The 13,730-nt window shown below is 34.3% G+C and overlaps 1 protein-coding gene across 1 annotated transcript; it reads left to right on the forward strand.

Moving 5' to 3' along the window:
• Window positions 1–9,106: 9,106 nt before the first annotated feature.
• LOC145982126 (uncharacterized) lies at window positions 9,107–10,699 on the forward strand. The gene has a single exon (XM_083115693.1). The coding sequence runs from the start codon at window positions 9,107–9,109 to the stop codon at window positions 10,697–10,699; it is 1,593 nt and encodes a 530-aa protein (XP_082971819.1).
• Window positions 10,700–13,730: the final 3,031 nt, after the last annotated feature.

Genomic DNA, 13,730 nt, shown 5'->3' on the forward strand with positions numbered 1-13,730 from the left:
AATTATTTAACCAGCCAGATATTGTAGTGAAGATCAAACAGGGTAGAATACGATGGGCTGTGCATGTTCAGAGGATGGAAGAAGCACGGGTTGTCAAGAAAATTGGAAAACCGGAAGGGAGAAGGAGAAGAGGTAGGCCCAGGAAAAGATGGATAGAGGACGTGGAAGAGGACCTAAGAAGATTAGGAGTTAAAGGATGGAGAAGGAAAGCAGAGGATCAAGATGAATGGAGAGAGGTAGTCAGGAAGGCCAAGGACCTACATGGACTGTAGCGCCGACCAGTAAGTAAGTAACATAGTGGTCTGTGGTGACTTAAACGTTGATTTTTTAAAAGACTCCACCCAGAAAACAAGACTAAAACATCTAGTATGTAGCTATGGCTTGACACCTCATTTTGACTTTCCTACAAGAACTACCAAAACCACACAGTCCATGATAGACCAAATTATGTCAAATTATAACCTAAATAAAACGGCATGTAAAAGAAAAACTAAATTTGCTGACCAAGGCAGTAATTTATTTTATTATAAAACATAAACTAACGTAACGTTTCAACCTTCTAGCAAGGTCTTCTTCAGACTCGTTGTATCTGGTTACTTTTGTACTTGATACAGAGTCTGAAGAAGACCTTGCTAGAAGGTTGAAACGTTACGTTAGTTTATGTTTTATAATAAAATAAATTACTGCCTTGGTCAGCAAATTTAGTTTTTCATAATCATGGAAACAAGGCTTAATGGAGTTATAATTGGGCATGTAAAAGAATTGACATTTACTTCTCAGACCATGATGCTCAGCTACTCACAATAGACACATGCTGCAATAAAAATACAAAATATACCAACACTGCAGAAATGCATGATTATAACCCAAACAATGTACTATGTTTTAAACAGAAATTATCAAATAAGAAATGGACAGAAATCCATGAAGCCAACAGCACAAATGAAAAATATAATAACTTTTTTAATATTATTAAATCTCTATATAAAGAAACATTTCCTGAAAAACGTATAAAACTTAAAAATAAAGATTAAATAAAATTGCCTGGATTACAAATGGAATTACTATATCAAGCAAAAATATGAAATCACTTCACAGAGAAAGCAAAACCAATAACACTCCCACCTTCTGGAACGACTATGCAACATACAAAAAAAGTTACAGAAAAGTTCTAAAAGTTGCAAAAGACAGCAGTATGACAAAGAGATAAGCAATAAACAAAAAAAATAACAAATAAAACAAAAACAATGTGGAATATAATAAAGAAAGAAACCAACTCCGCACCAAAGAACCACCAAAACATAAGCCTAAAGCTAAGAAAAAATAACATTCACAACCCCCAAAAAATCTCAAATGTTTTTAATAATCACTTCTTATACCCACAAAAACTCACCCCCCAAAACAAATCATCATCACTGACAATCAACCGGAACCCAAAAACATTTTTTATGAAACCAACAGATGATTCAGAAATTGTTCAAATTATCGGGAAACTAAGAAACAAAAAGACAGCAGGACTTGATGAAATAACAAACCACATTATAAAAGCATGCCATTTGCAAATAGTGCAACCCCTTGTACATATTATAAACCACTACTTTTCAAGTGGAATTTTTCCAGAAGAACTAAAAACAGCCAAAATAATACCAATCTATAAAGAAGGTGAAAAAAATGATGTAAAAAACTACAGGCCAATTGCACTACTGTCAGTGTCTTAAGTAAAGCTTTCGATACCATAGACCATGATATACTCTTTAAAAAACTAGAAAGATATGGGATTAGAGAAATTCCTCTAAGTTGGTTTAAATCTTACATGACAAACAGAAAGCAAATTGTAGAAATATCAATGAAGATAACTATGGCAACATTACCAGGCACATTTTAAATACCAATGCAAATACTCTTGGTGTGCCCCAAGGATGTGTACTAGGTCCCCTGTTGTTTTTGCTATATATAAATGATCTCCCATCTGCTGTGCCTGCATCAACTATACTACTCTATGCAGATGACATCTCCCTAAGTATTGTAGATTGTAAAATGAACTCTCTTCAGCAAAATTCAAGTAACACTTTAAATAAATAAATGGAGGATGGAAGGAAAGCAGACTAATACTAAATCCAACAAAAACTAGCAACATGGTCTTCCACACGACCCAACAGAAAAACAAAGATTGCCCAACACTCGAAATAGACTCAAAAATCATACAATAAACCACAACAATAAAATTTCTAGGCATACATTTTGATGAAAACATGTCTTTTGGTCATCATATTGAAAATCTATGTAAACATCTATTCGCTTTACATTATGCAATTCGGGAAATGAGAAGTATCTCTAACTTAAAAATGGTAAAAATCCTCTATTTTTCAAGTGTAGAATCTAGACTAAGGTATGGCATATTGCTATGGGGGAACTCAACAAAACTGTTGAAGGTTTTCATTCTACAAAAAAGAATCATCAGAACTATGGTCCAAGAGCCTTCACAAACATCTTGTAAAAATCTGTTCACCAAACTTTCAATACTCACAGTACCATCTCTATATACATATATTAGAGTGCCTCCTATTTGTAAATCACAACATCAGAAACCTCAATAAAAATAGTAATATACATAATCATAACACAAGAACAAAGGCAAATACACACATAGACAACCACAGACTGAACCTATACAAAAGGAGTGCCAGAAACACAGGAATACTACTATACAATAAACTTCCATGCGGAATAAAGGAGGAAAGAAATCTTAAGCTATTCAAAAATAAAATAAAAAAAACTATCTCTCAGAAACATCACCCTACAGCATAGAAGAATTTCTACAGCATATCTAAAACTACTTTCTCTGTCTCACCCATGTACGTAATCAATTGGACACAATATATATATCAACATGTATGAAACCTTAATTAATCTGATATGCATCCCGTATATGTAATCTAGTGGATGTAATATATATTTGAAACTCAATTATGCTGATCTATATCCCAAATGTGTGATCAAGGGTATGTAATATATATTTGTAACTCAATTATGCTGATCTGCATCCCATATATGTAATCTAGTGGATTGAGCATAACTCAATTATGCTGATCTACATCCCAAATGTGTTATCAAGGGTATGTAATATATATTTGTAACCATAACTGCTATATGTCATGTATGTAATCAAACCGATATGTATTAATATATTTACTTGTAACTTTAAATATACTGCATCCCAAATAAGTAATCAAGTGGATGTATTTGAAATCATGCTAATGTTACGAAGTGTGGCTAGAAAAAAACCGGACTGTTGCTACAGAATCTTTTATTGGTTATTTTGTACAATACGAACATTATCCCCTTCAAAGTACCCCCTGCACTATCGATACACTGCTCCATACGAATCTTCCATTGCGGGAACCAGTGCTGGAAATCATTTTCTGAAACCATGTTCATGACTTCCGTCACTTTTGTTTTCAGAGGTTCTACGGTCATAAATCTGTTGTTTTTTTCAGTGCTGATATGACCTTTGGGAATAAAAAAAAGATTCGCACGGAGTGATATCCGGTGAATAGGGTGGATGTTCTAACACTGGGATCCCATGCTTGGCCAAAAAAGCCTTGACCCTCAATGCCATGTGGACAGGAGCATTGTCCTGATGAAGAATCCATGACTTGCTTTCCACATATCAGGTCATCATCTTTTTACTCACTCACGAAGGGTCGTCAGAACCGTAATTTAATAATTTTGGTTGTTTTCCAATAGCTTAAATACACAAGCGACGATCTTTTTGAATCAATTCATCAACATTTGCAATGTTTGATTCCATTTTTGATGTGCAAGGCCGTCCAGGATGCGTGTCGTCCGCGATCACTTCTCGTCCCTCTTTAAACCTTTGAAACCACTCAAACACCTGCGTACGTGAAAAACATTTATCTTCGTATTTCCTTCAGCAAACCATAAGTTTCTGTGTCGGATTTTCCGAGTTTCATAAGAAACTTCAAATTGATTAGCTGTTTCACTTACACACTTAACATTTTTTCGGCGGAGCACAGACATATTGTTCACTTCGTCCACAAGCTACAGCAGAACTGAGAGCCACGCACTCTGGAAAATCACACAGTGGATAGGCAGGATAACACGTTATACACTCATGCATCACTTGACCTTGAGTGCTTGTTGTATGTCGACAGCAACGTCAATTCGGTTTTTTTCTAGCCACACCTCGTATATGTAACAAATGACATGTTCTATACTGCTGCAGATAGAAATATCTACAATGTAGTCAACAGAACAAGATTTGATTTGATTTGATTTTAAAATTTTGGGTGCGTCAGCACTATGGCTATTTTGCACCTGTCACACTATACGGGGTCCAGCCCCTTATCTTTACACATAACAACTCTAACGTTGCTTAATTAAAATCATAAAATATTAAAATGTTCTGACTTTCGTTAAAAGCTGAGGCTGCAAAGAACACTCAGCACACATAAGGACAAAAGAACAGGACAATACAAACAAAATTATACTGGCCATAGGGCCAGTCGCCAGAGCCTCGTTAGTCTTAAGTCCAGGGTGTACTAACATGGAAGTGAGGTTGACATTTGGGTGTACTACGTGGAAGGTCACCCCTTACACCCCAACAGAACAAGAATAAAATACAATTAAAATTACAGTCCTTATTCATTATGCAACTTGTAAAATTGTGCGACACAGGTCCATATCTCAACTTTTTTATGCAAAGAAAATAGTGGGTGATACACCATAGTTGAAATCTAATATTTATGTTCAAACATTATTGGTTTCATGTGAACAACTTTAAATGTTAGAATGTTCTAAAATAAGTATCACGAGCAGCAGGAAACAATACAAGTATTGAATATTTGTATAAAGTGTTATCTATTCAGTCTTAGAATTTAAAAGAATGAGTTGTGTTATGAACAAAGTAATATTCTGTGCAAGAGTGCATATGTAATTTCTATCTTTGAGGATGATATCATACTGATAGTTTATAAAAGTATCATTTTTTTTATTTCTAAATGGTCTTTACATTGTAACTCCCTTTCAGTTTTGATAGTAATGCTGTGCATAAGTTTTGTATTCAATTCAGAACAGAAATTTGCACTAGTTCATATTATTTGGCATACATTGTATATGAAATTCTATTTACAGGTGCCTTACCAACTGGTGGGAAACCTACACCAGTAAAGCAACATCCCTTCAGTAAATTCATACTAATATCATATCTATTAACTACAGTAGAATATTGATTTTACGTTTTTCAGGACACCAAGATGAAAATAAGCCAAAAATGAAGGAATGTGTAATATCCAGCATAAACCTTTACTGGAATTCCTTATTCTTTTTATTTATAGCTTGTTTGAAAATTAATCCATATGTACAGAATTGAATGACTTGTGGATATGTGTGAAACAACTCATTAATTAAATTTAAAATTAGTACAATCTTTTTAGTGATTCAACTGATTGATGCATTTCATTATTGCCAGGTAAGGAACCTGTAGTAACTTACTACCCTACTGAAGATCATCCTGGGTTAACAGATGTGCAACCTTTGACTCCAGGTATTAATTTAATGTTTATCTTTGTTGAAAATAATGTTGTAGGATTGTAGGTGACAAACCTATAGGATGATACAGTTTAAAGTGTTGGTGAATTTCAGTGCAGTCAAATACATTAATCCTTTACTACTTTAAATATTATGGCTAAGCCAATATTGGTACCAATGTATCAGTATCAGATGATACCTGTGGTATAGGAGTGTATGTGTTGGAATTTAACCTTTAGTGGATGGAAGGTAGATATTTCTACCATGCAATTATTTTCGTTGAGGACAGATGGTAGATATATCTACAAGCACCACAAGGCAGCAATTAATGTGCCATTTCTTGAAAATTACACACGATATTTCAGTTCTGTCTATTTTATTCATTAGTATATATATGGAGGTGTGACATACTCAAATTACAAAGTAATATATATATTTTTAATATTATTAACAAGTGGTGATTGAAAAATTTATTTGTTACTCTCATGATATTATGGGATAGATTTATAAAAATGACTATGACTCCTAAGCCACTGCATTTCTTTGAAAAAATTGAACTTTACAGGCAATAATGAGTAAAAAAAATACTGTAAGTAATGTGCGACAATTAAGGATCTTGGGGGAGGAGCGATATGGGGGCCATGGACTAGAATTTGAAATTTTTCATAATTACTCAAAATTTCTTAGTCATAATTTCCTTTTTTTTTCTTTTTTTTCTTTCTTTCAAAGTTGAGGCACAGGCATTACATATCCTCAAAGTCATGCTTCCCTCCAAATTTGGCCCATCCAGCGTCCATAGTATGCATTGTTATTATTTTTTAAGCCAAGAAGTATTAGTCTTGTTTTCAATGAAACTTTACATGTTTGTAGGAACTACTACATTTGTCATTCACTTTGGTCTATTGTGAGGGCCATTTGTTAAAATTACAATTGTCTTCTTCTTCCCCTAGCACTATAATGTATAAATTTTACATCCATTAAAAGTCCCGTCTAAGAAAGAGCACAAAACTGATTTCATCTCTCTAGTACAATTGGTTCTTGAGCTATGACTCTTTGAAAAGTGTTCGCATTAAAAAACCATGTCTGCAGAAGCTTTCCATGTGCACGATGCTCTGTCTGCTAAAGGTTTAATCACATCTGATCCAAAATATGGTATATAAATGAGTTCAATGAGTTATATTGGGCCTTTGCTGTACTAATATGAACAGTATTGAGAGATACATATGCTGAAGCATCAAACCAAATGGTTACGTTCCCTATTGTGAATGGGGATCAAGTGGTCACCAGCAGTGGCATTCCAGTAGAAGCCCAAGATCAGCAACACAATAAAAGTTAAATAGAAAGTCCAAGATGCAACAGAATGCCATGGAATATGATGAAGATGTATACTATATTTTGAAACAAAATAAATGATAAGTTCCTTTGACTTATTTTCAAATATGTATCATATTTATACTGTGTGTCAGAACAACACAAATGACACCTTTCTATACCATATTTTGGAACAGGAGATATAGGTATTAACAAAAATTCCATGTCAGTCTATCCATATCTATTATGTAACACTTACACTTACAAAAGTTAAACACTTATGGCATTTTTTAAATTTTCCTTTTCTCTTTATTTCAATTGTCTTCATCAATATATGATGAATTGAGCATTACAAACTTTTTTTATCACTTCACAGGAAAAATGCCTATAAGAGAAGCAAAACTTGCAAATATCACAAATATCAGTAATATTGTATTGCAAGTGTTATATTTATTTTTCAAACATGATTGTAATTAACTAATTATCATTTTAGCTGGAATTGGACACTTTAATTAGTACTTTATTGATATTGGAAAATGCAGACATACCTCGAATTTTACTGGTCCAATATACCTGTAAGTAGACATAATAATAACAAAATTGAAAATTAATAAAAAAAACAGGCATATTCCCCCTGAAAAACTGCTCTACCAATTTCAAATTATCATGTTCCTGCAATGCACTCTCAATAATAATCATATATGACTGTGGCTGAAATAAAATTATATCTGTAAAATTTAAGTACCTTTAGGTTGGCATTCATGTTTCAGGAAGGATTCGGTCCACATTGTCCACCCATTCCAGACGTCCATCATAATACCTGATATTCAGAACATTTGGTCTTCCAGAGCATTGGGTTTTTCAGAATATTTGGTCTTCCAGAACATTAGATCTTGCAGAACATTTGAATTTGAATTTGAATTTAAAATTTTTGGGTGCATCAGCACTAAGGCTATTTTGCACCCGTCACACTATACGGGGTCCAGCCCCTTATCTTTACACATAACTCTAACGTTGCTTAATTAAAATCATAAAATATTAAAATGTTCTGACTTTTGTTAAAAGCTGAGGCTGCAAAGAACACTCAGCACAAATAAGGACAAAACACAGGACAACACAAACAAAATTATACTGGCCATGGGGCCAGTCGCCAGAGCCTCATTAGTCTCTAGTCCAGGGTGTACTAACGTGGAAGTGAGGTTGACAGTTGGGTGTACTACGTGGAAAATCACCCCTTACACCCCCCCAGAACATTTGGTCCTCCAGAATATTTTAATGTAAAGGGTAAAGAAATCTCCTGGAATTTTATTCTTTAAAGTTGGCAAGCCTTTTTCACTCAACATTCCCTGATGCTGAGAACAAGGAATGTGTTCAAAACTTTGGAAATGCATGCCGGAGTATCCTGTGTGGTAACCCAAGAATACATGTTTATTATAATTTGATAATCATTTAATCATAATATCCATCCCCCACCCAGACAGTGTGTTTGTGTAAATAATGCAAATTATGTTTTTTTTTTTTATGAAAGCAACAAGATATTCAGACTCCATGAGACACCTGATGTCTGGAAAAGCATCAACCAGTATCTTTGATTGAATTTCAACTAATACTTTCTGATATCACATCAGTATTGGTTCTGCCATAGCAAGAATACTAGCGAATTGGCTACACTAGAGTTTCTTCATGAATGATAAATATTAGTCTATTAATGTAATATAAGGGACCAACCGAAAAGTTTCAGATAAAATTCAAATAGTAATCCATGTTCTTCGATTATAATATAAATTTCTGTCTCTATAGAAACCGTACTTTTCTTACTGAAATGTATATTGCCAATATTACTTTTAAATATGTTCCTCTTTTTTCTGGAATTATACCACTGGAAACTACTACCATAGCATCTGAACCAGCACGTATCATAATTCCAAGTAAGCAATAAAATAAAATTACTAAATTTTCTTGTAGTTTATCACACAAACATTGTCATTTATATTTAATAGTGCTTTTTTTCTTTTAAATTTAAATACTCTCAGCATGTTATTATTATTTCCGCTGTATAATTTTATGCTCTGCACAAGTGCGTTGGAATGAATTTGGAGAGATGAAAACATCTAGTGGTATGACATTCCTCTATTCAGGTAGACCAAATGAAGATGATGAACATCGTAATGGAGTAGGCATACTCATAAACAAGAAGACTGCTTGAAGTATATTGGACTGGAAGCCTGTATCTGAACGAATAATTATGGTCAGATTACAGGCAAAGGTTAGAAATGTGAGCATCATACAATGCTATGCACCTACAAACCAAGCAGAAATAGAAGAAAAGCAAGAGTTCTACAAAGAATTACAAGACACTATAAATAAGGTTAAGAAGAAAGATGTTATTATTGTAATGGGCGATTTAAATGCTAAAATTGGCTCAGAAAATGTTGGACTGGAGCAAGTGATTGGCAAGCATGGTCTAGGTGATAGAAATGAAAATTGGGAAATGTTTGTAGATTGGTGTGCCTCAAATGAAATGACTATTGGAGGTACACTATTTGCATATAAACATATACATAAGATCCATTGGGTATCCCCAGATCATAGAACTCAAAATCAGATTGATCATATAGCTATAAGTAGGAAATGCAGAACATCTTTATTAGATGTGAGAAGTAAACGTGGAGCAGACATTAGCAGTGATCATCATCTTATGGTAGCCAGTTTTAGGGTAAAAATTATGGCCGCAAAGGAGAAATTTAATAAACAAAGCACAAAGTTCGACATTGGAAAACTACAGAATAATAGTGTAAAACAGGACTTCAAGTTGCAACTTCAAAACAAATATCAAGAACTAGGGGAGCTGGATGGTGATGAGGTGGAACAACACTGGGAAAAGGTGAAAAGTACATTTACAACGGTATCAAAAGAAGTTTTGGGATATAGAAACCCTAAGAAAAAGAACTGGATGTTAGAGGAAACTTGGAGGAAAATAGAAGAAAGGAAACACATTAAGCAGAAGATTAATATGTGTAAAACTAGGAAAAAGAAAGCAGAATTACAAGAAGAATATAGGAAAAAAGATCATGAAGTGAAATATAGTGCGCGAGCTGACCGTAGAAAATGGACCAGTGAGTTAGCCGGGAAGGCAGAAAAAACAGTAAATGAGGGAAATATGAAGGAAGTATACCAAATTACAAAGATCTTGTATCAAAAGAAAACCAAATGGAATCGCCCAGTGAGAAATAGATATGGAGTACTCCTTACGAATAAGGAAAATCAGCTCAATAGATGGAAAGAACATTTTTCAGAAGTATTAAACCAAACCATAGAAGGGACAGAAGATTTGCTTGAAATACCGGAAGAAATGCCAGAATATGAAATAGAAGATGAAATAACTACTAAAGAACCAACAAAAGAAGAAATTAAAAAAGCATTGAGAGAACAAAAGAGTGGTAAAGCACCTGGAATTGATAACATTCCACCAGAAATTCTTAAGGAAGACATGGAGATGACAATAGAAATATTACAACCACTTCTTGCAAAAATATGGAAAACAAAATCAATACCAGAAGATTGGAAAAGAAGTTTACTAGTAAAAATACCTAAGAAGGGAGATATTACTAACTGCAATAACTGGAGAGGCATAACACTACTTTCAGTTCCTAGTAAAGTTCTAAGTAGAATTATTTTAAACCGAATTAAAGGATGTGTTGAGAAAAAGATCCGGAGAGAACAAGCAGGCTTTCGAAGCAACCGTTCCTGTATAGATCAGATAAATACACTGCTTATTATTATAGAACAGAGTATGGAATACTTCTCTAATATGTACACTTTGCAACATCTTATTTGACTGCCCTGAAAAATTTCAAAGTCCGGAATTTGTAAATTTGGCAGCATAGCGCTTCAGAGCCAACTAAGAGTAGCCAACTTTGCAACATTTCTTCTTCCTGAATGAAAACGCTCGTAATTTTTTTTTTCATTCATTCACATTCCATAAAGTAAAGATACCCTAAAGCAGTAATAAAATATATGAGTAGACAAAAAAATGTTAAGGAGAAATATGAATGTTGACAATATTTCAAGTTTCTTCATTCTGAATTTGAAAATAGGAAAATGTATGTGCATTGTGAAACACTGAACAGGTTCTCATCCACCTGGAAAGAATTGCGGTCAGATTTGAATGCAAGAAGGCAAATTTATGATGATTTTATGCGAAATGTTTAGTAAAGATAGCTTGCACAACACCAAACGATTCTGCAAAGTGTGTCTTTTCCTTGGTCCTTGGCGAAAAATGGTTCGAAACTCCGGCACAATGTTGCTTCAACTGAGATTAACGTGTTTTACTGAGCTTTCTGTTAGCAATCTCCTGGAGTAGTTGGTTAGATGACAACATTTTTGTTTTTTTACTGTTTTCGTCAAGATCGAAACATCGTAGGTTCAAATCCCACCCTTTCCTTATTGTTTTTTCCTTTTTATTTACCGAGTACGAAGTGCTGTAATAACGTAATATAATATTATATGATATTACTGTAAATATTTATGCGATGCATGCTCAGTGGCGGCGATTGGGTTTCAAAACTGATGGGGAAAGGTGGGGGAGGGGGGGCAAGGACAGTTTCTTTCCCTTGGTAGATAATGTTTAGCATAGTGCTGGCTCATCTGCCCCTCTACACTCCATAATTGTCGCCACTGTGCATGCTTCAAGTAATGCTTCTACTAATGTTTTTAATCTTTCAGTGATTGGCAGGATTTTAGGAAATACTTTTCCTTTCATTCAGCTGTTATAAGTTAACACATATTAAGAACTTACATGTCAACTTTCTGCATCCGGAAATGCTGGACATAAATCGAATAAATATCAACGGAAATATCCCAGAAACGTAGATAAGCATTCTCGTCCAAAGCCGTTTATTTCTGGAAAAAGATTTTGCAAAGAAGTAGGTTTGAACCCATGACCTTCCATTCCATAAGCAAACGATCACCCTACACCACACGGTTCACGTTATTTTATGCACTCGGTTCGGATCCCACTTTAAACTGTAGGTCCAATCCCGATTAGCCTCACTATGTATAAAGTTGACTTAAAACACCAAATCAACCAATTCATCTCCTTTGATTTTGATTTGATTTGATTTAGTTTATTTTACTTCGCGTTTTGTGCCTCTTGGCTAATTTGCGAAGATGGGGATGAGTGATGAAATGATGAAATTGATGAATGGACATTCACAAACAACCAAGCCCGACCGGGATTCGAACCCGGGACCCTTGGCGTCGCAGCGCGATGTGCTAACCACTCGGCCACAGGGTCGGGCTCATCTCCTTTGAGAGTGGGCCTTCTATGATACTGTAGTCGGCCAGCATCCGAAAATACAGTTCTGCTTCGCGTATACCAGAGTGTAATTGCATTTAATATTGTGACTAATTTTACTTTAAAACTACAGATTAAAGGAATAACAGTGTACAGAAAAAGAACATCAAAGTAGATCTTCAAACAAAGTATTTTAATCCATTGCCAAACATTTCAGTTAAGAATAACATTATGCTTTTCCATTGACCGTATTTTCGATTCATGGTGAATTTGCTAAAAGGACCATGTCAAGAAATCTAAATATGTAAGTTTTACTAGTAAATGCATTTAAAATGCACAAAACAACAGGGGAGGAGAAAAATAAACCTCAAAAATAAGTAAAAATGTAACAAAAACTGTTAAAAATACTGTCAAATAAACTAAAAGCCAAATAAAGACCGAAAAATGCAAAAAAAAAAAAAAAAAATGTAAAATAGAAAGTGTTTTCCGGCTCTAACTGAAGGGAAACGGACATGATATCAGGTTTAGCATTGCTTTTAAGGGTCAGAAGAAATGTTGATTTTTCATCAACTTCCGGACCCTAATTAGTAATTATGACCATTGAAAAAGTTGGAGGTAGCTTACTTAAAATTTTCTTGCTGAGGGATCGTATCGTCCCATACCTCCACTTCATAATATAGAAAAACATCAAGTTCATATTTCAAAAATGACTTGGAGTTTTCCACCACGAAAATATGTTTTTCATAGTTTGAAGTTCGTTAGTATTATCTTTCAAGGTTTCCATTGTTTTAATTTCACACATATTTTATATTTCATACGTTCCTCTCTCTTTTCATACAGTCTTTGGAAAAAAGCTGAAGTTTATTGTCAACCGGGGTCTGGTTCAAATGACTCCTTATTGCTCTCCTGTTCCTACTTTAAACACACAACAAAATACTTTTCAAAACACTGAATTTTTACACAATTTACAAAATTTGACAAAACGACAATAGATATGTTCATCATTTTTCCCTTTCAGCGTTTCTCGATTTTATCTGAATTCGTTTCCTCATCAAAATTACCATGAGGAAATTATTGATATGGCATTATGTGTGAATTGGTTTCTTCTAACTGGTAGCAAATTTTAACATGAGCTACCTGGAGAAGAGGTAGCATGCTTGATTCTTACGAGGGAGGTCGTAGGTTCGATTCTCCAACTAGGCAGGTTTTTTTCTGGAGTATATCGTTGGGTGTAAAGTTTATCCACCGTGCTAAGAAGTTAACATTGGTCTCTGTATTTCAGGAGAGGAAAGGAAATAGTAAGAGAAAGTTATTTCGATGATAGGAGGAAGTCACATGCCATGTGGAATGCGCAGAATGAAGTTACATAGAGCTAAGTCTGTAATGGTGGTTTCGAATATTGCAAATTAGTGTGGAAAGTTTGTTATATCTGATACTCGTACCTTCTGTTCAAAGAAGACAAACATTTTAGATACAAAGCAGTGAGGAATTAACGATCATTACGAGGTTTTTAATATTTTCTTTGTCACTCAATATATAAATACTTATTAGTAGTTTCTTATCGAATCAGCCT

This window comes from Lepisma saccharinum, assembly GCF_977018435.1.
Source record: "Lepisma saccharinum chromosome 12 unlocalized genomic scaffold, izLepSacc3.1 SUPER_12_unloc_1, whole genome shotgun sequence".
NCBI lineage: Eukaryota > Metazoa > Arthropoda > Insecta > Zygentoma > Lepismatidae > Lepisma > Lepisma saccharinum.

What these genes read in the sequence shown, in the direction of transcription:
- LOC145982126 (XM_083115693.1), top strand. Translation starts at nt 9,107, where the DNA reads ATGGTCAGATTACAGGCAAAGGTTAGAAATGTGAGCATCATACAATGC.